The sequence below is a fragment of the Notothenia rossii genome, assembly GCF_949606895.1.
Source record: "Notothenia rossii genome assembly, chromosome: 10".
Taxonomy (NCBI): Eukaryota; Metazoa; Chordata; class Actinopteri; order Perciformes; family Nototheniidae; genus Notothenia; species Notothenia rossii.
Window position 1 is genome coordinate 2520427 of NC_136908.1, and position 27414 is coordinate 2547840.

The window sequence follows — 27414 nt, forward strand, 5'->3', positions numbered from 1 at the left end:
TATAGGCTAGGTGAATTGAAATATCTCTTGGAAGTAAGTATTTCAAAGTATTAGTATTGTGTTATTCTATACTGTATGTGCTCCCTGCACAGCACTTTGGTTGACTGAGGTTTTACCCATCAGTCACTTCACAAACACACTCTATGTTTTAAACAACGATATATTGGTCCTGTAGTAAGACACTATTTAAAATATTGGGATCTCAGGGATATATTTCAATTTGAATTTAGAAAAAATATGATTTATTTGGGGTAGCAACACTGAGTTTTGCTAGCCAAGTCAATCAAAAAAGCTCCTTGAGTTTCTCTCTGCTGTTCAGTTTGCTCTCCCTGGCTTTTTATCCAACATTTTTCAACATTTCTCTCAATAAAAACCTATTGAAAATGGAAAATAAAGTTCTACAGGCTAGGGCTGTACCCGAATATTCGTTAGTTGTAGTAGCCTACTATTCGGGTTTCAATTTCGTTATTCGTTTTTTTTGGCCAAATTGGAATTCATTGAAATCTCCAATATCAACGTAAGAGCTTGTTCGGGGGGTGCTAACACTTAATCATAAACATTATCGTTTACTTTCTCCGTCTTTATATGTAGATATGACTTTTTCTCCGTTAATCACCGTCACGTTGTTTCCATAGCAACAACAACTTCCTGTTAACAGCGCTACCTCTCCTTCAAAATAAAAGCATGTCCATACCAAAAGGAAGCCAAGCCAAACAACTGCAACAAAACGTAACACACACAATGCGATATCCTTTTCAATTTCAAAGAACACAAATTGGGTTGTATACATTAAAGTGCACCTATTAATTTATATTTGAATAATATATTGTAGGGCCATACCTATATAAAACATGTCTGCAAAGTTTTTTTTTCAAAATACCAAACAGATCATGCATTTTAGCCGTGCCTCATTTCGCTCTATATGCTCTTTCCAGCGGTGTTTTTGCAGGGGGCTGATTCTGTGAGCTGCAGCTGAGCACGCTCCCCTCTCCTGCTTTGAGATCAGCTGCTGGGCTTCAGCGGGGAGAAGAGGGGGAGAAAAAGAGATCTCCCTCCTCCGTGTTTTATTCTTATAGAAGTAAGAAGAGAAGTGACGGGGAAGAAACCCTCCTTTTTACGCAGCGGTCCAGACATAGACATCAGACGGCGACACATATTCAGTGTGCAGTTCCTTTGGCATTAGGGCAGGGATATCTAGATACTTTCCAAGGTTTGACATCATGAATTTTGCTACTTTTAAAGCAAGCAACGATGTTTTCAAATCTGTAATCAAAAAGCTCCTCAAAAACGCTTTCGAAGCAGTTCCTGCCGTTGCTACGTTAGTTCAGACGGTAACAACGGACTATTTTTCTTAGCGGATGCATGTCAATTTAAATCAATACATACAACTATTTTTTAAATCAATAAAATTGTTTTCTAAACCCATAAAAGCATTTCAATTAATATTGGGAGTCATGTCGTTACTTTGTTGAGAATGTGGCCATGTAATAAGCGGGATAATAACACCTTCATGCCGATCTAGATCCCTCCGCTTCGCGTTGGTCTCCTGATCAGCCTGTCGGTGTCCTTTTCCCCATAATGACCGCGTCCCTGCACATTATCCCTTACATATGATTATATAGTCATTATTCATTTGTTTTAAAGCAGGAGGAGCAAACGCTTGCCTCTGGGAGGGAGAAAAAGAGCCACAGCGGAGAATAAACAGAAGGGCAACCATGGCAACCATGCGCGGGAAGTCTTCTTCGCTGCTTTTGTGGCAGACTACAGCGCCACTTACAGGCCTGGCATATGTACTACAGCGTCTCCAGCGCTTTCGAGCAGCAATTGCCGGCCGTGGCCCAACCCCACATTCCCCTGATAGGTGGAGAGTTGACCAATAGCCGTAGCGTCACCGTCCTGACGTCAGGACAGTGTTCAAATCTGGATCAGTCTGTATCAGATCCGTTGCAGCCCCTTTTCTAGAGATTTGGGTATGGAGGAAAATAGAGAGGGTTGTGTTTTCTGACACTTGGTGAGTTCCCTGGAACACCGGGGACACATATTCATGTAGAAAAGACGTACAAAAGTGCATTTTGCATGATAGGTCCCCTTTAAATTAGGTCAGCTCTTACACTGGCCTTTTGTGTGTTAAATCCAGCATTTCTCTGACTCTCCATACTGTCAAGATGCCTTGCTTTTGGCGCTAACTTGCATGTCAAACTCTTTTTGTGGCAGAGGACAGCACCTCTTACAGGCCTGGCATATGTACTACAGCGTCTCCAGTGGTTTCGAGCCGTCTCGTGTGGACGGACGTGTTTCTTGAGCCGATTCCGTGTGGACGGAAGACTCTTTTGAAATCGACTTCGGTTCGAAATCCGTTTTCGTCTCCGTGTGGACGGGGCCTTATTTTTAAAGTAACAGACAGAGAATCAGCACTTTGGAAACAGGGCTGAAACCGAGGCGATTATGGGTAATGCTGCAATGATCTGTTTGGTGTTTCAGCCAATCAGAGACAGGCTCTGGATATATATGAGACCTGTGATATATTGATTAATTGGAGACCTTTAAGAAGTGGACTGAACCTTTTCCACTTTTGAAAATGTGACGGGTATCTTCCCTTTTTCAACACCTGTTGGATTAGTCACCACGTCCACGTTTAGGTCTCTAAATCCCCTCCATTTGGACCCCAAATCCCCTCTTCGTTCCCCCTGTTTGTAGAACAGCTTCTCCTTCAGGTTAGCTTTCCTCTGGAGGATCCAAACGAAAACCCCCATCACTAACAGAGCTGAACCCAGACAGGAGAGCCATATCCCTGCCGTGGAGCTGATGTTCAGGCTTTTGTTGAAACTGACCGCCTGTTTGTCCACGAAGAACAAGTCTCCCTCTCCGAATGACTCCATTTTATGGGGAGTTGAATAACCGACAGACAGAGAAGTGATGCCTGCAGTCAGGAGGAGGAAACTGAAGGCCATGGACACCTGGGAGGGAGAGAGAGATTTTTATTGATTCTACTATTTCAACAATTAGACAGTTTATACATCCGAAAAACAAACAACATCAGTAGGAGCAGTACATAAGTAATGTGTATTGATAGGAACCAGGTGAGGAGATAAATGTGCAGCTCTGGTCCCTTTTCTTCTAAAAGGTGGCTCTATTTGTTCGGTGCTCTTTACGTCTCGTTAGGAAAGGTCTCCGTGTAGTGTGTGATGCAAAAAAAAAAGCCAATTTGCCAAATGAGGAGGGGTCTTTAATGAAATCCCTCACCTTTACAAATACCACCAAACCACTGCTGCACTTCCAGGGCTCGACGGTAACGGTTGCCAGGTTGCCATTGGCAACCATTCAGAAATAATATCAAAGTTCGGCCAACCCGTCAACATCTCAAACTAATGTTCAAAGTGATTCAACTGATAAAGCGCAAGGTGAACCCGAACGAAAGCAAAGAGGAAATGTGTAAAGTCTTCGGAGGCAAAATACATATGTATGTACATTCTGCTCCGTTGTTCATTCACTTCCGATAAAAGTTCCTTCAAAATAAGAGTCCTGATCTTATTACTTTCAAAATAAAAGTGCAAAACAAAACTTTACCATAGGAAAAAGGTAACACATTTTAAATATAGTTAGACATATTAAAGGTAATTTACAGCATTAATAATTAATATCTAATTCTTAACTGTGAATGGTTTTAATTTATTTAACATTAGCCTGACCAATCCAAGACTTCAATGCTGAAGGGCCAATAGATCTATGGTGGGGGTCAGCACAAAGGTACAAAAAAAACACATTTGAAAGGGAGACAACGGATGACTAAGAAACTAGTGACTTGCTCAATTCCTTTGTGAGGGATCTGTGAAGAACAACAGCTGCACTGCTGGTGTTTAGTATACCAGCCATTGAGGGTGGACTCGTTCACTACCACTTAAGTTTCAAATAATTGCGTTAATTACTTATTGTAAAGCATTTGAACATTCTTTTGTTTCACATGTTCATTATTAAGTTGATGTATAACTGCATAGTATCTTAATTATTTAAAATATAAGGTGACTAAAAATGGCAACCACTTTTAAAAGTTAGCATTGAGCCCTGACTTCATCAAGTAGACCATTGCAGAATACACTCTAGCTATGCACACATGACAATCAAAGCCTCTCTTGTATAGAAGCATGTGATCCTGATATTGAAGCTCGAGCGGGTGACAAGCGATTATTAACATTTTGAAGTTTTCAGAATTCTGACATTTTGCGAAAAAGTCAGAATTTAGCGAAAAAATTCGGAATTTAGCGAAAAAATTCAGAATTTTGAGAAAAAAATCAGAATTTTGATGAAAAAGTAAGAATTTTTTGGAAAGGTCAGAATTTTGAGATTTTGAGAAAAAAAGTCAACATTTTGTGAAAAAGTCAGTATTTTGTACACGACAGGATGTATGAGTACCTACATTTGGTAGCCCCCAGGCTCTGGAAAGACCTGCCCCCCCATGTCAAATTGTCGCCTACTCTTGAAGCTTTTAAGTCCCGCCTAAAGAACCACCTCTTTCCCCTCGCTACAGTATGTCACTACCTATTTGTATGCTTTTATTGTCTCTCCATAGCCTTTATGTGCCTTGTGTTTATTCTCATGTGTGCCTTTTATCTATTTGTGTAATATAATATTTTATTATAATGTTATGTTCATTGTGAAGCACTTAAAATGTGCTATATAAATAAAGTGGATTGGATACAAGACCCGGTATCCCTCCATCTAGTGACTGTGTAACTCCCTCTCTTGGATATCAGCATGTGAAGGACACTGTTCAGGAACTAGTTGATGCTCTGTATGTGATGACTACTTCCATTCTGGAGAGGATCACAGATACATGGATCCTGAGATTCAAGATCAAGCCGGGGACCAGTGAGAGTTTTCTAACAGAGAGTAATTGTGAACAGATCGTAGTTTCTCTACCTTCAAAACTGCTGCGCTCCACCTCAGGTTCTTCCTCTTGCTCTGAGCGACCCCCTCGTCTTCGGGGTTTTTGTCCCACATGGAGGAAGAACACTCCTCATAGAAGTGATGAAGATAGGAACGAACACCAAACTGAAGACAGCTAGAACTGGCCTGAGAGGAGAGGAATAAAAGGGCCTCTTTAAAATCCACAACGGTTCCTAATTACACGGGAGAACAAGAGATCTAAGATCAATGTGTCTCTATCTCTTTTTGACATTTAAAGACAGATAGTTAACAAATTAACATTTCACATTTATATCCAATCTAATATTTAATATTCCATCCTCTCATACCAGTGGCGAGCCGTGACTTTTATACCTAGGCCCTCTGACCCCCACCCCTTCCCTCGAGTTATCACGTCACAGCATATACTTCAGTGGAATATCAAAACAATGGCCCGGGGTGCAAAACGCATCAATGAAAGCGACCCTCTACCACACAGAACAACACCTGTAAATAACCCTATTTGTGTTCTTTGAAATTGAAAAGGATATTGCATTGTGTTTGTTACTTTCGTTTCAGTTGTATGTCTTAAGTGTCATTTGGCATGCTTTTATTCTGAAAGCGAGTTAACGCTGTTGACAGGAAGTTGTTGTTGCTATGGAAACAAGAAAAGTTTCACAGCGGGTGGAACTTCTCATAAAATCCGCGATAATAACACCCACCCATTTAGAGGGAAGATATGATTGGTCAATTGTACTTTCATTTGACATTACTCTCTCGTTCAGTTACTAAAGCTGGGCCCTCTGTGAATTCACAGCTGGACCGCCTGGACGTCCAACAGCTCCTCTCTTCACCTCGCAGAGACGAGCTTCTTTCATTTAACCCTTCACATTCCAACAGAAACTGAATAGGCAGATTCGAAGGATTTATTTCTTTGGAAATGTTATTTTAAACATAATTAAATTAAGTTATTTTGGTAAAACTAATGAAAAATATAACAAAAAAATATATATATATATTTTTAATGTTTTTAAATCTTATTTTGTAGAATATCTCCCTGACGGCTCGCCACTGTCTCGTACTTATGTATATATAATATCCTGCTTTGTATTTTGTTACTGTAAACTGTTACTACTTTTTTCAATGTCATTTTATTTCTATTGAGATGGAATGTTTATTTCTAGTCTTTTAATTTTTATTGTACAATGCCATGTCTTTTTATGCTGCTGCAACGCTAACATTTACCAAATTGGGATGAATAAAGTACTTCTGATCTCATCTCATCTCAGTACATATGGGGTATCAATAAACAACTCATTGTGTACCTACAGTAACCACTAATGAATCTGTAAGAACAAATACAAAAAGCACAAAAGGTTAACAGATAACGTTGTAACATTTTGTCTTTGAGGTGTTTTTAACTTCATCACAGTTTTTTAATTATTGAGCCTATCCTATTATTATTTGTTTACAGCACTTTTATTTGTATATCTTGAGCACTTCTGGGTGTCACATTTGACTGTTGACCGTTTTGGTCCTTCTAAGTTATTGTGTGTTTGATTTTGTTTATTTAGACTTCATCAACCGTTTTTAAACTTCAGTATTATCGGACTTTCTCATTGAAATCGCGTCACAGCACGAAGCCAAGCTTAGACTCTTATGGCGCATTTCCACTGCAGCGCGTAGCACGGTTCAAGCGTGCCGTGCCCGGCCCGTTTTTTGTTGCGTTTCCACTTGGGGTAGTTCCGGCTAACGGGTACCTTTTCACAGTTTTTCTGGCTCTCCAAAATCGAGGTTCTTTCTGGACCAACAACCGGGCTGAGTATGCTAAACTAGTGAGAGAATCGCTGGCAACTACAACACAATGAACATATTTGACCGTGATTTAATTGTAATACACGTTTCAAAATGATGCTGAAGTAACAACATACTGATACCAGTTAGTAAAAACCATGAATGAATGCTTTGACCAGTCTGCAGACAGACGGCAGGCGAAACACCTTTTAAAATGCGTGTTTTCTGAATGGAGATCGGCTAAGCTAACGCAGTATATGCTCCGACCGTCCACACTCACAGCAACGGCCTACAGACATAAATAAAGCAGCGAGTGTATTCTCCATGGCACAGACAGTCTGTGGTTTGGACTTGTTTAACTTCTGTCTAGTTTCTGAACAGATATGAGGAGCTGTGAGCTCTGAGGGCTAACAGCAAACGGCTGATGTTGGTTTTGTGGTTCTCATTGAAGATGACGTCACGGCTCTGCCTACACTGCGTTACTATAGTTACTATCCCAGTTCCTAAACTGTAATGGAAACGCAGCAGAAAGTGAGCCTGGCCTAACGAGGCCTAACTATACCGTACTAAGCCGTGCGAGGCCCTGCAGTGGAAATGCACTCAAATTTAAATATGAATTGAGCCGCCACTTCTAATATTACTTGGTAACAAGTTAGAAAAACAGGTGACAGTGGGGGGGGGGGGGGGGGGGGGGGGTGTGAAGAGTGTTATCAACTCTTACTGGAGCTGCTCTGAAAACATTTCCAGGATTTGTTTTTGAATGTTTTTTGTATTGATGTGTTTGACATGAAGTGTGATTTTGGAGCCTTTCCCACTGGATCACCATCGAATAAGAAATATAAATAAGTAAGTAAGTAATAAGTGAGTGATTATTACCAGGACAAAGAAATGGGAATCTGGCAAAAAGCTCCATTAAGGTAAATCCAAGCTGTGCTGTTACATTTGGTCTGTTTTATTGTGTGGCACGAGGAGCCTGTGACCTAAGATTTAAGATGTAATATGTCTGTAGCTATGTACAGATGACAATACAAGCTTTGAATGTTGAATCTAAATAAAGCATTGGTCGTTTTCTAAGTAGAGACGGATGATTTGCATTGAAACATGTGATATAGATCTCTACCAAGGCGTAGGACGTCTGTACATCTGCTGAATGTTTACAGTGACTAATCAAATCAAACTCCATGACACTCACCTCACTCCCCGAGGATTCTCCACCCGAGACGTCAGAGCACAGCGCCATCACACACCTACAACACACACACACACACACACACACACACACACACACACACACACACACACACACACACACACACACACACACACACACACACACACACACACACACACACACACACACACACACACACACACACACACACACACACACACACACACACACACACACACACACACACACACACACACACACACACACAAAGATATGTGTTTACCTATCGCCCGACTCACCTGAGATAAACCAGGAAAGGCTGTTATTCTGCCTCGCTGAGACGACACACCCATACACACAGACTATAAGATTCAACTTTACACCAATCACAACTCTTCCACTGAGAGAGGACGTTTTTTAGTTTTTTTTATTGCAGTGCACATTTTAACATTAGTATGCTTACCTTTAACCTTTGTGTGCTGTTTGGGTCTGTGGGAACCGTTTTCAGTGTTTACTAAAAGAAAACGTATGCAATTTACTTATTTGAACCTGCTTTATTTGGGGGGTGGACGGGCCTCACCTCCTCTAGGGGGGACCTCACCTCCTCTAGGGGGGTCCGGGGGCATGCACCCCCGGGAAGAGTTTTTTTAAATGTTGAAGTGAAATGCCTCAATCTGGAGCACTTTGAGCACAAAATGAATTTATGGATACAGCTCTCAACACACTGAAAGGGAGCTGTATACTTTTCAATAATCCAAACATCTTTAGAATGTGATCACAACCAATAACAAATCATTTAAACTTGTTTATTCTTATCTTATGTTACCTAGTTAGCATTCTTTCTTTTTATTTATGCGTATTTTACTAATCACTCCCCTTTTAAACTGTTTTTGTTTATTTTACTGTCCTATAGTTACACATTGGAATGATTTCTTACTTTATTTTTTACACCTAGGCTATATTAAATAGATAAATGTGTGCTCTCTCGCTCTCTCTCTCTGTTTCGCTCGCTCACAGAGGCTGTGTGCTCCTCCGTGGTGATGACGGCTTGCGTTAAAAAAACAATAGGACATAAACATAGGCCTATTTGTAAAGTCGGGGGCCACAAAAGTGAGTGTGTGTGTGTGTGTGTGTGTGTGTGTGTGTGTGTGTGTGTGTGTGTGTGTATGTGTGCGTGCGTGCGTGCGTGTGTGCGTGCGTTCACTGAGCTCTTAGCTTGCAACCTAACCTGCTCCGAACCAGGCTAGCCGTTCAGCATCAGTTACCATGGAGATCTAGCCTGCTAAAAAGAGAACCAGCTTCGTAGGACCGGAAACCCAGAGTTTTCCCTGAAGTTAGCCGGCTAAGCAAAAATCCGGCTTCGTAGTACAGGCCTCATAACATCAGAGAGGACTCTTTAAAGTAGAGACACGAAATACTGATATACACGGATATGATATTTTTATAATTATTTTGATATTAACAATCATGAGTTATCCCCATGTCAACTCCATCTACTGACAGAAATTGACAATACAAGAGGCACATTTCATAAAGAGCTAAGTGAGTTCGACAAACTGTTTTCATATACGCAGGACTATGTGTGTGTGTGTGTGTGTGTGTGTGTGTGTGTGTGTGTGTGTGTGTGTGTGAGCATTTCACATGTGTGTATCAGAGATTTTTACATATGTCTGTAAATGATTTTGGTTTCAGTTGTGTGTGTGTGTGAGCGGGCTCGGATTGGCCATCGGGAGATTCGGGACTTTTCCCGGTGGGCTGCTGCCTTCCGTGGGCCGCTGGCTCTGGCATAGGTGGGCCGTGGACTTTCACAGCGCCGGTACTACACCCGCAAAACGAAACATAAGGGTAATAACAAAGGCTCTGAATTAGAAAAAATGCTAACACACTTAGCACAGAACTCAAGTTTTCAGATTTCAGAGCGTAAGATGAAAACTGCATGCGCATAGCTCTCATTTCTCAATGGTAACGTTGGTGTGTATGTGGAAATTGCCCTTTGATTCTATTGGCTCTAACGGTTCAAAAGAGATGTCAATCATCAAAATCGACCAATGGGTTCCACTGAAACGGCAAATACACCTATTTCCACCCAAATGACCCCAGAGTAGGGGTGTAACGGTTCACAAACATTTCGGTTTTTAGGTCACGGTTCGGTTCGGTACGTTTTCGGTACAGCAGAAACAATTATTACAAAACATAAAATATACAGTATATATTTTTTTTTAAATGATTATTAAACTGTGAATAATGTATTCACTCAAATAAATACAAAATATAATAAAATAAACATTAAGGTGCAGCATTTCGATGAACTGAAATAATCTGTATTTGAACTGAACTGTACTCGTACCTAAGCAGCCAGTCTGACATTAGGACTTGCTTGTCATTGTATTTTCATGTTTCTTTAAAGAAAGATGAACTTGTCCACATTGCTTGCTGAAAGGGCAGATCTGCTGGAACTAACAATGTCTCCTGCTGTGGAGAACACCCTCTCTAGGGACAGAGGTAGCAGATACAGCCAGGTAGCGCTTTGCTAACATGGCAACATAAGGATATTTGGCGTTTGTAATAGCTTTGGCTCGGTCTGAACTTGTTGCGAGTGGTGGAGGCTTAAATGCTAGCGGGAGTTGGGTTTGCACTTCAGTCTTTTTTCTTTTGGTACCGGTGATATTCACGTTCGGGTGATGCCTTTTCAAATTAGTGTGCACGTTTGATGTATTGCCAGCCGCGTAACCATTGTTAGTTGAACAATGCCGACAAACAGCTTTGGTTCGGTCCACCTGTCTTTGTCCGTCATCCTTGTACGTAACTGCAAAACCAAAACGTTCCAAAACCGGAGACTTCAGTGATGCTGGAGGATTTTCGAGCTCAACTTTATCTGCGTTCGCCATTTCGACAGTTCCTCAAATTACTGACTGAATATGAACGCATCCCTGTGACCAGCTCTCATAGTATGCCTCTCGTCCAATGAAATGACTTGCTCGCTCTATGACGCGTTGAACCCAATGTGAGCAAATTACTCCGAATGCTGCGACGCAGCACCTGAGATTACTTCCAAGAAGTTGTTCACGTTCTCAATTTTTTACGTTTAACGTTATATTCGTTCGGTACACTTCGGTACACACGTGTACCGAACCGAAGGGCCCGTACCGAATAATTTCAGTACGGGTACGTGTACCGTTAAACCCAAATGACCCCAGAGGTGTTTTTTTTTTGCTAAATCTCTAAAAAGGTCAAGTGTCACTTGTTTGCATCAATCTTGATACAGGGTACTTATTATATGTTATAGTTTGGATTCCTAAAGCTTTTAGTCTCCCATCCCATCATTCAAGGGTGGTTTTCACTAAATAAGTAATGGTTTATTTTTTTTATTTTTGGACGGACACTATCATTTACATTTTTTTACTATGTTCAATCTGAATTTACTTTAAAATTTAAAAGATGTATATTGATTCTGCCTTTTTCTTCATCCAACTCACTGGTTTATCATTGCTTTGAGAACAAAGACTATTAACTTAACCCTTTTAGAAGGGAAGATATTGTCATTTGTTCTGGGCATGTCATTTTTGAGACCTGAAAAACAGGTTTGGGGCTTAACAGGTTATTGAGAATGAGAGTGATGCGCACGAAACTCACCTGATCAACTGTCATGATCAAAGTCCACCTATCGCCTGACTCACCTGAGATAAACCAGGAAACAGGATGTTATTGTGCCTCGCTGAGACGACACCGTGACTACCCGATTGGCATCTCTGCCCGATTTGCATTTCATTTGTTATTCTGCATCGCTTAGACGACACACACACACGGACTATAAGATTCAACTTTACAACAAACTCAACTCTACCCCTGAGAGAGGACGTCCACAGGAGGGAATACTGGAACACCTTCCACTTCAAGCAGCTGCTGAATCTGAGAGTTTTAAGGAAACAGGGAGCGGCTGCTGCTGAGTTCACTGCTTCACGCACAGACAACATGGCTCCCAGATTAGACGAAGATCTCTTCTGTACTGTCTGCCATGACATCTTTAACGATCCTGTCATCCTGTCATGCAGCCACAGCTTCTGTAGAGCCTGTCTGCAGAACTGGTGGACGGGGAAAGTGATCAAAAAGTGTCCACTTTGTAAGGTTTCTTCAGAGTATGAACCTATCTCTAACTTGTCTTTGAAGAACCTGTGTGAGAGTTTCCGAAAGGAGAGAGACCAGAGACCTCCAGAGGCTCTCTGCAGTCTGCACTCGGAGAAACTCAAACTCTTCTGTGTGGACCTTCAGCAGCCAGTGTGTGTCGTCTGCAGAGATTCAGAGGAACACACCAACCACAGATTCAGACCCATCGATGAAGCTGCACGACAACACAAGAAGGAGATCCAGGAAGCTCTGCAGCCCTTAAAGGAGAAGTTAGAGACTTTTGAACGAGTTAAAGTGAAGTTTGATCAAACAGCAGAACACCTGAAGGTCCAGGCCCGACACACAGAGACGCAGATTAAGGAGCAGTTCAAGGAGCAGTTTAAGAAGGTTCACCAGTTTCTACAAAAGGAAGAGGAGGCCAGGATGGCTGCACTGAGGAAGGAAGAGAAGCAGAAGAGGAGGATGATGGAGGAGAAGATGGAGGCTGTGAGCAGAGAGATAGCAGCTCTTTCACACACAGTCAGAGCCACAGAGGAGGAGCTGAGAGCTGAAGACGTCTCCTTCCTGCTCAACTACAAGGCTGCAGTGGAGAGGCTGCAGCGCCCCCTGCTGGAGGATCCACAGCTGCCCTCAGGAGCTCTGATAGACCAGGCCAAACACCTGGGCAACCTCAGCTTCAACATCTGGAGCAAGATGAAGGCCATGGTGCCCTACTCTCCTCTCATCCTGGACCCAAACACTGCTGATCCAACCCTCATCCTGTCTGAAGATCTGACCAGTGTGAGACAAGGAGGAGAGAGACAGGAACTTCCTGATAACCCAGAGAGGCTTGAAGGTTACAACTCTGTCCTGGGCTCTGAGGGCTTTAACTCAGGGACTCACAGCTGGGATGTCCACGTTGGAGACAGTACAGACTGGAGACTGGGTGTGTTAGCAGAGTCTGTCCCGAGGAAAGGACACATACGGTCTGGATTATGGAGAATACTGTCTATTGGAGGTAAATACTCAGCAGAGTCACCACCAGATCCACCCATTCCTCTCCGCCTGAAGAAGAAGCTCCAGAGTGTCAGAGTGAGTCTGGACTGGGACGGAGGAAAGCTGTCGTTCTCTGATCCTGACACTAACACACACATACACACCTTCACACACACTTTCCCTGGGAGGCTGTTTCCATACATTAACAATACGAATGTACAACCACTTAAGGTGTTACCAGTGAAGGTCTCTGTGACTGTAGAACAACAGATATAGATGATGATGATGATGATGGTGATGATGATGATATTGATGGTGATGGTGGTAATAGTAATAATTATGAGGACGACATTTATTTGCGTTTTGTTTGTGTCTGTTCCTTTCTCCCAAACAGTTTCCAGTGAAGGCTTCTCTTAGCCAGGTTAACCATTAAAGAGAGAGCTGGAGGATTTCCCCAGAAATATTTAAAACTGTTTCTTTAAAGTTTGCTCAGTAGGCCTGCTGATATATTCATGTGTTTGAGTTAATCATTGATCAGTCGTATCATGTTGTGTTCAGTGTGATTCTGGTGTTGGGGTTATGGCTTTTCTGGTGTCATGTTTATTCTTAATAAAAAAAATGAAAAAGAAAAATTCTGAGTATCTGTATTTGTCCAAAACAGCTAATAATTGACTTTTTACAGCTAAGGTTAAACTTCCAAAATTAACAAAAATAAACCTTTTTGCAGACATGCAGCATAAAGGCATAATATAACAGTTCAAGGGACACAAGGAGGTAAGATAGGTATGATAATAACTATAAAATACAATAACATAAATAATGATCCCACACAGAAAAATAAAGGAACACAATAAAACCTATAAAATACTTTTTTACTTTTGGTACTTTAACTATGTTGATGCTTATACTTTTACTTGAGTTACATTTTGAATGAAAGACTTGTACTTGAAACAGAGTATTCCTACACTCTGGTACTTCTACTTTTACTAAAGTACAAGATCTGAGTACTTCTACTTTTACTAAAGTACATGATCTGAGTACTTCTACTTTGACTCAAGTACAAGATCTGAGTACTTCTACTTTTACTAAAGTACATGATCTGAGTACTTCTACTTTTTCTCAAGTACAAGATCTGAGTACTTCTACTTTTACTAAAGTACAACATCTGAATACTTCTACTTTTAGTCAAGTACAACATCTGAGTACTTCTACTTTTACTCAAGTACAACATCTGAGTACTTCTACTTTTACTCAAGTACAACATCTGAGTACTTCTACTTTTACTCAAGTACAAGATTTGAGTACTTCTACTTTTACTAAAGTACAAGATCTGAGTACTTCTACTTTTACTAAAGTACAAGATCTGAGTACTTCTACTTTTACTCAAGTACAAGATCTGAGTACTTCTACTTTTACTCAAGTACAAGATCTGAGTACTTCTACTTTTACTCAAGTACAATACCTGAGTACTTCTACTTTTATTAAAGTACAAGATCTGAGTACTTCTACTTTTACTAAAGTACAACATCTGAGTACTTCTACTTTTACTCAAGTACAACATCTGAGTACTTCTACTTTTACTAAAGTACAAGATCTGAGTACTTCTACTTTTACTCAAGTACAAGATTTGAGTACTTCTACTTTTACTAAAGTACAAGATCTGAGTACTTCTACTTTTACTAAAGTACAAGATCTGAGTACTTCTACTTTTACTAAAGTACAAGATCTGAGTACTTCTACTTTTACTCAAGTACAATACCTGAGTACTTCTACTTTTATTAAAGTACAAGATCTGAGTACTTCTACTTTTACTCAAGTACAAGACCTGAGTACTTCTACTTTTACTCAAGTACAAGATCTGAGTACTTCTACTTTTACTCAAGTACAATACCTGAGTACTTCTACTTTTATTAAAGTACAAGATCTGAGTACTTCTACTTTTACTCAAGTACAAGACCTGAGTACTTCTACTTTTACTCAAGTACAAGATCTGCGTACTTCTTCCGCCTCTGCTCCTGAGGCACATGAAAAATTAAAATTAAAGATCTCACCTTTTGAACAGATCCTCAAACTGTGCGTCCGTCACACAGCCAAGCCTCCTCAGCACCTGAGTATCAATAATGAACATAATCAGAGGTGGGAAGTAACTAAGTACATTTACTCAAGTACTGTACTAACGTATCATAGAGGTACTTGTCATTCACTTGAATATCTCCCTTTGATGCTACTGTGTACTTTTACTCCACTACAGTTCAGAGGTACATGGTGTACTTCTACTCCACTACAGTTCAGAGGTACATGGTGTACTTTTACTCCACTACAGTTCAGAGGTACATGGTGTACTTTTACTCCACTACATGTATTTAATATCTTTAGTTACTTTACAGATGTGGACAGTGCTTGAATTGGAATAAAAAAGGTGTCAGTACTCTAAATCAGCAGCTGTTTCAACTCAATGTATTTATAAAGCCCAAAAACAAGTATTTGGCACAAAGTCATAGTATATCCTATAATGCTGTTGGGTTTGTCTCTTTACTGTATATTTGAGAAAGGCTCACTGTACTTAAACAAAATGACTCAGGGTGCATCTGAGATTAGAGGGAGTGCAGGGGTAAAGTGCTATTTTTATAAATGGGGAGTGGACCTGACACCCTCTAGGGGGGTCCGGGGTCATGCTTCCTCGGGAAGATTTATTTTTAAATATTGAAGTTAGATGCATCAATCTGGTGCACTTTGAGAGCAACATGAAGAGATATATGGATACCTCTCAACATCCAGATGAAACAACTGTAAACAGATTTACTTTTTCTTTATAGATATAAAATAAAGTAAAGCCTGACTCCTACTGGCGGCTCCTCGTCCCTGAGTGCACTCACCATCTTTCAGCAGGAAAGGAGAGAGGGAATCCTTGTCCGGCGACAACCGCTGTCTTCTATTTCGTATATGGCTTCGCCCTCTAAGGCTATTGCTATTGGGTAATCCCCCTGCGCCCCCGCGCAGCACTGAAACACTTGTAGTCCACGCCCACCCGCAAGGTAGGCCCCACCCTCGGGCCTCCTTCCGGTATAAATAGGAAGGTGGCCCGGCAATCTGCTCCCTCTTTTTTTCAGCAAACCAGCACAGTTACTGAAGCACAGCAATTGAGAATCATCATGAGCAACAACTGCGTCCGTGGTTGTCCCTCATATGGCTCTGGGTTCATAATGAGTTATGACCTGCAGAGATAAAAGCAGTATGCGAATCCTGCCGGGGGTCAGAGCACGCGTACGCGGCTCTAAACCAGCAGGTAGCATGCACTGCGCTCGTCTCCCCTCGGGCGACAGGAAGCAGAGCGCGGACACTCTTGCTGCTGTGGCCGAGGAGGACGATTGGCCCGTCCAGGCTTACGAGCCCACGGACGGGGCCTCGTGTCCCTGGGGCAGAGTGCCGGGCAGGAGTCCGAAGCAACTCCTGCCCCGCCTCCCTCCACGGTTCACCGTTCGGTTCTCCCCTCCCTCCTCTCCCCCGGAAGGGGTAGATAGAGTCGGAGCAGGGTGCCAGCTTGGCGGCCGAACATGCTTTCCCCCTCTCCGTCACCACAGCGCGGCGGCGTCTGTTACGGAGACGGCCAGAAAAGTGCTACTGGACGCTCCAATCAGCCCGGACGGGCTGTTCGGACCCCAGTTCATGAAGACGGCCGCGGAACAGGTGGACGGCATTCGCCAGCATGTACAGCTGGCTCCAACCTCGCAGCCCTTTCGCCTCACGGGCAGCGGCGGCGAGGGCAATGGCGTGGCTCGTCACCATGACGACAATTACAGCACATCACAGAGAAGCCAGAACGGGGGAATGAGCAGTATTCCAGGCTGAGTGCCCCCAGCGGAAGCGCCCGCAGCGCCACGGCGCCAGGGCTCGCTACAGAAGCCTGCTGGTTTTAACATATCGGTTAATTAACTGCAGAGCTCGCTAATTAAGCCGGCTGCCACTAATCTGTTGATTACCAGCAGGGCTCGCTGCAGAAGCCTGCCCGTTTTAACCTCGGTTAATAACCTGCAGAGCTCGCGGCATTCCTCTGTCCGAAATACGCCTCGTACACACGGCCTTAATAAACCCATGAGCGCCGTTATAACGCCTCATGTGGGCAGCACTGCACACACCTCCATCCATCCCCTGAGCGTGTACGCGCCTCATGATGAGAGTCGGAGTGAAACGCAGCGTGTGGAGGCTTCCTCGCAGCCCTTTCGCCTCACAGTGGCGGCGAGGGCAATGGCATCACAGAGAAGCCAGAACGGGGGAATGAGCAGTATTCCAGGCTGAGTGCCCCCAGCGGTAGCGCCCGCAGCGCCACGGCGCCAGGTCTCGCTGCAAGAAGCCTGCTGGTTTTAACCTATCGGTTAATAACCTTCAGAGCTCGCTAATTAAGCCGGCTGCCACTAATCTGTTGATTAAGTATACAGCAGGGCTCGCTGCAGAAGCCTGCTGGTTTTAACCTCGGTTAATAACCTGCAGAGCTCGCGGCATTCCTCTGTCCGAGATACGCCTCCTACACACGGTCATAATAAACCCATGAGCGCTGTTATAACGCCTCGTGTGGACAGCACTGCACACACCTCCATTCATCCCCTGAGCGTGTACACGCCTCATGATGAGAGCCGGAGTGAAACGCAGCGTGTGGAGACTCCCTGGCGTGGCTCGTTGCCATGACGACCACAGAACATCTCGAGCATGTGCGCCCGCTCTTAGAGTGTTTCTCAGAGTGGCAGCGCGTGTGTCTGATGGACAGATGGATGAGCAGGCTGATCAGCAGAGGATACGTCCTGCAGTTCGCCTCTCCCCCACCCCCACAGTTCAATGGGATACAGGAAACACTCCTGTCCTCCCAGAAGCTATGTCTTGCGCTCCAATCCGAGCTGCTGGAACTCCTGTTGAAAGAGGATATTTCCAGGGTTCCTCAAAGGGAGGAAAATCAGGGGTTTTCACTCCCGCTATTTTTCTAATCCCGAAAAAGACTGGGGGAATGAGACATCCTGGATCTGTCAGTATTCCACATGCTGACGATCAAACAGGTGCTGGAATGTGTTCACCAGGACGACTGGTTTACTTCCACCTGAAGGATGCATACGTCCACGTACCCATCATCCCGAAACACAGGAAATTCCTGCGTTTTCCATTCAGGGAATATCAGACCAGACAATCGTCTGCCGTTCGGATATTTCCTGGCTCCTCGCATTTGTGTAGAGAAGGCTGGAGCCACTACACAGAGGAGGGATGAGAGTGTGGTTTTCCTCTGGACGACCTGCTATTTGCTGGCTCGCCCCAGGGAGGAAGTCGCTTTGCAGACGGTACATCTCGTATCGCATCTGTCAAAGCCTGGGTTTCATAATAAATTGGAAGAAGAGCTGTCCTCTTCCCTCTCAGACAATCGTTATCTGGGAGTGGAGTTAAACTCAGCCAGCATGAGAGCGCGACTCTCGCGGCAATGAGGGGAAGAATTGACAGCTCTCCTCCGGCGTGTCACAACCCACACAGCCCTCTCCATGACGCAGCTGCTCGGCGTTGGCGTCAGCTGGTCACGTGATGATCCCCCTGAGTCTCTTCCAACAGGGGGACACTCCAGAGGTGGTTCATTCGCTGCAGAAGCCTGCTGTTTTAACCTATTGGTTTATAAACTGCAGAACTCGCGGCATTCCTCTGTCCCAGATATGCCTCCTACACACGGTCATAATAACCACCGTTATAACGCCTCGTGTGGACAGCATGCACACACCTCTCAGCCCCTGGGCGTGTACGCGCCTCATGATGAGAGACGGAGTGAAAGGCAGCGTGTGGAAACTCCCTCGCAGCCCTTTTGCCTCACGAGCAGCGGCGGCGATGGCGTGGCTCGTCACCATGAAGACCATTACGGCACTTCACAGAGAAGCCTCTCCCCCCAGCAGTTCCATGGGATACAAGAAACACTCCTGTCATCCCAGGAACAGTGTCTTGCGCGGTTTTTACCCCCGCTATTTTTCTAAATCTCCTCTGTCCGGTGCGCGCGCTGTCCTGCTATGTGGCGCGCACGGCGCCGTTCTCAGCGCCTGTTCGTGCACTATAGAGAGAGCTCGATCGGGCAACCTCTGTTTGCACAACGGCTGTCACACTGGCTGTGTGAGGCTGTGTCACAGGCATATGTCTCCTCTGGGGTGGAGCCCCCGGAGAACATCAAGGCGCACTCCACCAGAGGAATTTCCTCCTCCACGGCTTTGCACGGAGGAAGGTCAGTGGAAGATATTTGCACGGCTGCATCTTGGTCTTCCCCCTGTTCATTTATTCATTTTTATTTGAGGGATGTCTCCCATTCCTCTCTGACACACCCTGTAGTGGGTGTCCTGTCGGGGTGCCTGTCTGCACGCAGAGAGCTGCTGTTCCCCCACTACGATCGCAGGACGAGGTGGGACATTTGTCTCTACTTTCTCACAGCGGCCGGTATGTATTGTTCCCAGCCTTCACCCCTTCGGGAAGATAGGCATGTTTTGCTATGTTCCAGGGACGGTGATGAGCCATTACGCATGGCACATCAGGCAGGGGGGTGTTATTGAGCAGGTATGTCTGTGCTTCTAGTGCCGGGCGGACCCAGTGGGGCGCAGACTACATCATGCTTCGCCCTTAACCCAATAGCGATAGCCTTAGAGGGCGAAGCCATATACGAAATAGAACTGAGGTTACTTACTGTAACCCCAGCTTCTATGAGTAAATGGCGCAGCCCTCTAAATGCGGGGCCCCACTGGCTCTACGAATAGCTGAAGAAAAGTTATGTTGTATGGGAGCAGATTTCCGGGCCACCTTCCTATTTATACCGGAAGGAGGCCCGAGGGTGGGGCCCACCTTGCGGGTGGGCGTGGACTACAAGTGTTTCAGTGCTGCGCAGGGGCGCAGGGGGATTACCCAATAGCGATAGCCTTAGAGGGCTGCGCCATTTACTCATAGAAGCTGGGGTTACAGTAGGTAACCTCAGTTTTCGCACTATTATTAAGCCACGCTAACATTTTTGAAATGCTAACGTTATGTGATGTCTTTTCTGCTCTAGCCTATCGCTGCGGCACGTCATAGGTGCGCTGGGCATGTTTGTTGTCATGCGTCAATCAGGGCCGGACTGGGACAATAAGTCAGGCTGGGAATTATACACCCAGCCAGGCCACTACCAGTGTTTTGTGCCATTTTGCTGGATTTATTTATCAATATTTACAGCGTTGCTGCCCATAGTGATAGCCCTCTAGTTTAAATCTACAACCCAAAAATGAACATATGGAGATGGGTTACTATTTAAAAAAAATGTGCAAATCTATTTAGGAACCTGTCCATGTGAACATATTTTAAGTGGGGGTGGACCTCAAATGCTATAGGGGGGAAACCTCCCGGTCCTCCCGATGGCCAGTCCGGGCCGTCATGCAGTGCCACCGGCAGCTGGTGGCTGTGTACCGGCATTTTACGTAAAATGCCGGTACCACATGGGTAAAAATCAGAAGTGCCGGTTCTGCGTACCGGTGAGTACCGGCCCAATTCAAGCACCGGATGTGGATGAATGATGTGAAATCTAATCAAGTGTTAAATCAGACTTTAGTTCCACCTGGAGTAAATCCACCAGCTACCCTGCAGTATACAAAGCCATTCAAACTAGCTGCACCTTTACCAGCTTTGAGAACACTTTCATGATCAATCATTATAAAACATATCATATATATTATTCTGAAATGGACCATTATTTGTTGTGCTTGAATACAAAAAAACGTTTTTCTGACTGAACGATGGTGCAGTCTGAACTATTGTGATATTATGAACTGTTTGTAGGTAACACATATTCAGAGTATTCACACTGAGGGATGTGTGTGTGTCGAGCCGGGCTGTAAAACAAACACTGTTTATCTGCAGAACATGGATTCCCCTCAATAAAAACCTCCATGGCTCCTCACGCTGGTTGTAAATCTTGCCCTGTGTCGTGAGGTTTCCCCCTGTTGTTGTTATTATTGTTGTTGTTGTTGTATAGCGTGATAGCGTGTGACAGATTGAAGGCCCTGAAGTGGCTCTATTTCCTCACACAGAAGAATTCTCCCTCACATGTTGTGTTTCTCCAGAGGGGGTTTGATGGATTTCTTTCATTCTCTGCCTTCAAACGCTTTCTCTTATTGGCTGATCCCAGTGTGTACCTTTAAGGCTGTCGTAGCAGCTTTAAAATATACATATATAAATGTATAATATATATAAAATAATGTAGTATACTACCTTATTGTCTCTACATTGGATTATTATCGGATAGGGTAATAACTTCATAATTAACTACGTCTGAAAGCAGAAGTCTAGGGTAAATAACTGCAAGTCTCTTCAGTGAGCTTATCACAAAATGAGATGCATTGTGGGACATGTAGTTTATGCGGCATGTGACGGTATAATAAACGTATTTTATTATTTGCAAGCTCACATCCCTGATCTAACGGCCCGTCTACACTACAGGCATGAAAAAATCTTGAAGCTGGTCGTGTCTGAAGCTTGGCGATTTTTTGCGAGCAACCAATCACATGAACCTCCCGCCCCCGACATACAAAGCAATAGCAATGTTAAAACGAAGTAAACTGGATATAAACTCTCCAAACAGGCGAAAAAACTATCAGTTTCACCCACTGTCTCTGCCACCTCCCTCCATGCCTGGTTCCTCCGGTTTGTATCCCGGTAAATAGTTCCGGTCGTAAAGAACCGGGTGATTTGCTACCGTAATATCTCGTTTGGAATATGAGGAAATGAACTGCGGTCTGGCTCTCCCAGCTTGCACGCGGTTTGATTGGCTGAGCTTGCACTGGCGGGATTTGCATAAACGGGATTTGATTGGCTGATGCCAAGCATCGAGCCTCAAAAGTTGAACATTGTTCAACTTTTGATGCCTATAGATGCTCGTGACGGTACGTCTACACTACAGGCATCAAAAAATGCTTTCAACGCTTCGCCCATTCACTAGAATGGGGTGACCTAGAAGATGTTTAATCTTCGCCGAACTGCATTGTGGGGAGCATGGCATGGCTTTGCAAGCATCACGAGCATCTATCGGCATCAAAAGTTGAACAATGTTCAACTTTTGAGGCTCGATGCTTGGCATCAGCCAATCAAATCCCGTTTATGCAAATCCCGCCAGTGCAAGCGCAGCCAATCAAACCGCGTGCAAGCTGGGAGAGCCAGACCGCAGTTCATTTCCTCATATTCCAAACGAGATATTACGGTAGCAAATCACCCGGTTCTTTACGACCGGAACTATTTACCGGGATACAAACCGGAGGAACCAGGCATGGAGGGAGGTGGCAGAGACAGTGGGTGAAACTGGTAGGTTTTCGCCTGTTTGGAGAGTTTATATCCAGTTTACTTCGTTTTAACATTGCTATTGCTTTGTATGTCGGGGGCGGCAGATTCATGTGATTGGTTGCTCGCAAAAAATCGCCAAGCTTCAGACACGCCCAGCTTCAAGATTTTTTCATGCCTGTAGTGTGTCATTTTATTTTATTTGAAATAAAATGAAAGACATTCATAGTTAATGTAATTAGATATAAATGTTAATGCCATACATTGTTGCATACTTTCACAGTAAATATTTATTCGGTATGATAGCTGAATGTTGAATGTTGTCGGGTTGTAGAGTTTTATTTTTCTGCTTTGCCAAACGCCACTGTTTCAAATGTCCTATCCAAATGTCCTATCCAAATGTCCTATCCAAATGTCCTATCCAAATGTCCATATTAAATATGGTGGACCATCTTGCATGCGCAATGCAAATCGGGCAGAGACGCAAATCGGGCAGAGACGCAAATCGGGCAGAGATGCAAATCGGGTATTCACGGTGTCGTCTCAGCGAGGCAGGCGATAGGTGGTCCTCACGACATCAGGTTGACTTTTATTCAAAACGCATGAGTCATGTGTGTTTCTTCATTACATCATGTAAAGCGGTCACCAACCAGTCGAAGCTCCACCTATCGCCTGAGTCACCTGAGACAAACCAGGAACACACACCCACACCCATATATACACAGACTTTAAGATTCAACTTTACAACAAACACAACTCTTCCACTGAGAGGACGTCCACAGGAGGGAATACTGGAACACCTTCCACTTCAAGCAGCTGCTGAATCCACACACTGAGAGTTTCACCAGAACAAAGACTCAAAGTAAGAGGAAGTCTCAGAGAACAGGGAGCGAGTTCACTGCTTCACGCACAGACAACATGGCTTCCAGATTAGAGGAGCTTCCGGAAGCTCTGCAGCCCTTTAAGGAGAAGTTTGATCAAACAGCAGAACACCTGAAGGTCCAGGCCCGACACACAGAGACGCAGATTAAGGAGCAGTTTAAGAAGCTTCACCAGTTTCTAGAGGAGGAAGAGGAGACCAGGATGGCTGCACTGAGGAAGGAAGAGGAGGAGAAGAGGAGGATGATGGAGGAGATGATGGAGGCTGTGGGCAGAGAGATAGCAGATCCACAGCTGCCCTCAGGAGCTCTGATAGACCAGGCCAAACACCTGGGCAACCTCAGCTTCAACATCTGGAGCAAGATGAAGGACATGGTGTCCTACTCTCCTCTCATCCTGGACCCAAACACTGCTGATCCAGAACTCTTCCTGTCTGAAGATCTGACCAGAGTGATACAAGGAGGAGAGAGACAGGAACTTCCTGATAATCCAGAGAGGCTTGAAGGTTACAACTCTGTCCTGGGCTCTGAGGGCTTTGACTCAGGGACTCACAGCTGGGATGTCCACGTTGGAGACAGTACAGACTGGAGACTGGGTGTGTTAGCAGAGTCTGTCCAGAGGAAAGAACACATACGGTCTGGATTATGGAGAATACTGTGTATTGGAGGTGAATACTCAGCAGAGTCACCACCAGATCCACCCATTCCTCTCCGCCTGAAGAAGAAGCTCCAGAGTGTCAGAGTGAGTCTGGACTGGAACAGAGGAAAGCTGTCGTTCTCTGATCCTGACACGAACACACTCATACACACCTTCACACACACTTTCACTGAGAGGCTGTTTCCATACATTAACAATACGAATGTACTCACTTAAGGTGTTACCAGTGACTGTAGAACAGATATAGATGATGATGATGATGATGGTGATGATGATGATATTGATGGTGATGGTGGTAATAGTAATAATTATGAGGATGACATTTATTTGCGTTTTTTTTGTGTCTGTTCCTTTCTCCCAGACAGTTTCCAGTGAAGGCTTCTCTTAGCCAGGTTAACCATTAAAGAGAGAGCTGGAGGAGTTCCCCAGAAATATGTAAAACTGTTCCTTTAAAGTTTGCTCAGTAGGCCTGCTGATATATTCATGTGTTTGAGTTTATCATTGATCAGTCGTATAATGTTGTGTTCAGTGTGATTCTGGTGTTGGGGTTATGGCTTTTCTGGTGTCATGTTTATTCTTAATAAAAAAAATGAAAAATAAAAATTCTGAGTATCTTTATTTGTCCAAAACAGCTAATAATTGTCTTTTTACAGCTAAGGTTAAACTTCCAAAATTAACAAAAATAAACCTTTTTGCAGACATGCAGCATAAAGGCATAATAAAACAGTTCAAGGGACACAAGGAGGTAAGATAGGTATGATAATAACTATAAAATACAATAACATAAATAATGATCCCACACAGAAAAATAAAGGAACACAATAAAACCTATAAAATACTTTTTTAATTTTGGTACTTTAACTACAGTATGTTGATGCTTATACTTTTACTTGATTACATTTTGAATGAAAGACTTGTACTTGAAACAGAGCATTCCTACACTCTGGTACTTCTACTTTTACTCAAGTACAAGATCTGAGTACTTCTACTTTTACTAAAGTACAACATCTGAGTATTTCTACTTTTAATAAAGTACAACATCTGAGTACTTCTACTTTTACTCAAGTACAAGATCTGAGTACTTATACTTTTACTAAAGTACAATATCTGAGTACTTCTACTTTTACTCAAGTACAAGATCTGAGTACTTCTACTTTTACTCAAGTACAAGATCTGAGTACTTCTACTTTTACTAAAGTACAACATCTGAGTACTTCTACTTTTACTAAAGTACAAGATCTGAGTACTTCTACTTTTACTAAAGTACAACATCTGAGTACTTCTACTTTTACTAAAGTACAAGACCTGAGTACTTCTACTTTTACTCAAGTACAAGATCTGAGTACTTCTACTTTTACTCAAGTACAAGATCTGCGTACTTCTACTTTTACTCAAGTACAAGACCTGAGTACTTCTACTTTTACTCAAGAACAAGATCTGAGTACTTTTACTTACTCAAGTACAAGATCTGCGTACTTCTTCCGCCTCTGCTCCTGAGAGACATGAAAAATTAAAATTAAAGTTCTCACCTTTTGAACAGATCCTCAAACTGTGCGTCCGTCACACAGCCAAGCCTCCTCAGCACCTGAGTATCAATAATGAACATAATCAGAGGTGGGAAGTAACTAAGTACATTTACTCAGGTACTGTACTAACGTATCATAGAGGTACTTGTCATTTACTTGAGTATCTCCCTTTGATGCTACTTTGTACTTCTACTCCACTACAGTTCAGAGGTACATGGTGTACTTTTACTCCACTACATGTATTTAATACCTTTAGTTACTTTACAGATGTGGACAGTGCTTGAATTGGAATAAAAAAGGTGTCAGTACTCTAAATCAGCAGCTGTTTCAACTCAATTTATTTACACAGCCCAAAAACAAGTATTTGGCTCAAAGTCATAGTATATCCTATAATGCTGGTGGGTTCGTCTCTTTAATGTATATTTGAGAAAGGCTCACTGTACTTAAACAAAATGACTCAGGGTGCATCTGAGATTAGAGGGGCTGCAGTGGTAAAGTGCTATTTTTATAAGTGGGGAGTGGACCTGACACCCTCTAGGGGGGTCCGGGGTCATGCTCCCTCGGGAAGATTTATTTTTAAATATTGAAGTTAGATGCATCAATCTGGTGCACTTTGAGAGATATATGGATACCTCTCAACATCCAGATGAAACAACTGTAAACAGATTTCCTTTTTCTTTATGGATATAAAAGAAAGTAAAGCCTGACTCCTACTGGCGGCTCCTCGTCCCTGAGTGCACTCACCATCTTTCAGCAGGAAAGGAGAGAGGGAATCCTTGTCCGGCGACAACCGATGTCTTTTCGCACTATTATTAAGCCACGCTAACATTTTTGAAATGCTAACGTTATGTGATGTCTTTTCTGCTCTAGTCTATCGCTGCAGCGCGTCATAGATACGCTCGGCATATTTGTTGTCATGCGTCAATCAGGGCCGGACTGGGACAATAAGTCAGGCCGGGAATTATACACCCAGCCAGGACACTACCCGTGTTTTGTGCCATTTTGCTGGATTTATTTGTCAATATTTACAGCGTTGCTGCCCATAGTGATAGCCCTCTAGTTTAAATCTACAACCCAAAAATGAACATATGGAGATGAGTCACTATTTAAAAAAATGTGCAAATCTATTTAGGAACCTGTCCATGTGAACATATTTTAAGTGGGGGTGGACCTCAAATGCTATAGGGGGGAAACCTCCCGGTCCTCCCGATGGCCAGTCCGGGCCGTCATGACGTGCCGCCGGCGGCCAGTACCACATGGGTAAAAATCAGAAGTGCCGGTTCTGCGTACCGGTGAGTACCGGCCCAATTCAAGCACCGGATGTGGATGAATGATGTGAAATCTAATCAAGTGTTAAATCAGACTTTAGTTCCACCTGGAGTAAATCCACCAGCTACCCTGCAGTATACAAAGTCATTCAAACTAGCTGCACCTTTACCAGCTTTGAGAACACTTTCATGATCAATCATTATAAAACATATCATATCTATTATTCTGAAATGGACCAATCTGCACAATGACTACTTTTACTGTCTTTCACTATATTTAGATGAGAATACTTTTCTACTTTCACTTGAGGACCATTTTGAATGCAGGACTTTTACTGTAACAGAGTATTCCTACACTCTGGTACTTCTACTTTTACTCAAGTACAAGATCTGAGTACTTCTACTTTTACTCAAGTACAAGATCTGAGTACTTCTACTTTTACTCAAGTACAAGATCTGAGTACTTCTACTTTTACTCAAGTACAAGATCTGAGTACTTCTACTTTTACTCAAATACAAGATCTGAGTACTTCTACTTTTACTCAAGTACAAGATCTGAGTACTTCTACTTTTACTCAAGTACAAGATCTGAGTACTTCTACTTTTACTCAAGAACAAGACCTGAGTACTTCTACTTTTACTCAAGTACAAGATCTGAGTACTTCTACTTTTACTCAAGTACAAGATCTGAGTACTTCTACTTTTACTCAAGTACAAGATCTGAGTACTTCTACTTTTACTCAAATACAAGATCTGAGTACTTCTACTTTTACTCAAGTACAAGATCTGAGTACTTCTACTTTTACTCAAGTACAAG

General features: G+C 43.2%; 3 protein-coding genes across 5 annotated transcripts in view; 2 read left to right on the top strand and 1 right to left on the bottom strand.

The window, feature by feature from the left end:
• The window catches only part of LOC307022282 (neurensin-1-like), a 34481-nt gene that overhangs the window by 214 nt on the left and 6853 nt on the right, over positions 1-27414 (bottom strand). Inside the window, exons 2-6 of one of the 3 annotated variants that reach the window (XM_079654993.1) lie at positions 25333-25388; positions 15019-15074; positions 7889-7943; positions 4918-5070; positions 1-2957 (exon numbers count right to left, since the gene is read on the bottom strand). The exon at positions 1-2957 is cut by the window's left edge and continues 214 nt beyond it. In XM_079654993.1, coding sequence (XP_079511119.1) covers positions 2544-2957; positions 4918-5070; positions 7889-7936 — 615 coding nt within the window. In that variant the 5' untranslated portion in view covers positions 7937-7943; positions 15019-15074; positions 25333-25388 and the 3' untranslated portion in view covers positions 1-2543. The remainder of the gene's footprint in view (positions 2958-4917; positions 5071-7888; positions 7944-15018; positions 15075-25332; positions 25389-27414) is intronic. The other 2 variants (XM_079654995.1, XM_079654994.1) reach the window with 2 other exon arrangements.
• Positions 11599-24359, top strand: LOC307022280 (nuclear factor 7, brain-like). The gene is made up of 2 exons (XM_079654991.1): positions 11599-13198; positions 24021-24359. Exons 1-2 carry the CDS (start codon positions 11840-11842, stop codon positions 24048-24050), a joined length of 1389 nt encoding a protein of 462 aa, XP_079511117.1. The 5' UTR covers positions 11599-11839; the 3' UTR covers positions 24051-24359.
• LOC307022281 (nuclear factor 7, ovary-like) lies at positions 23020-24056 on the top strand. Its single transcript, XM_079654992.1, has one exon. It carries the CDS (start codon positions 23186-23188, stop codon positions 24017-24019), a length of 834 nt encoding a protein of 277 aa, XP_079511118.1. The 5' UTR covers positions 23020-23185; the 3' UTR covers positions 24020-24056.

Coding starts and splice junctions, on each gene's coding strand:
- LOC307022280 (XM_079654991.1), top strand. CDS start 11,840: ATGGCTCCCAGATTAGACGAAGATCTCTTCTGTACTGTCTGCCATGAC. Junction 13,199..24,020: donor CGAATGTACAACCACTTAAG/GTGTTACCAGTG, acceptor TACTCACTTAAG/GTGTTACCAGTGACTGTAGA.
- LOC307022281 (XM_079654992.1), top strand. CDS start 23,186: ATGGCTTCCAGATTAGAGGAGCTTCCGGAAGCTCTGCAGCCCTTTAAG.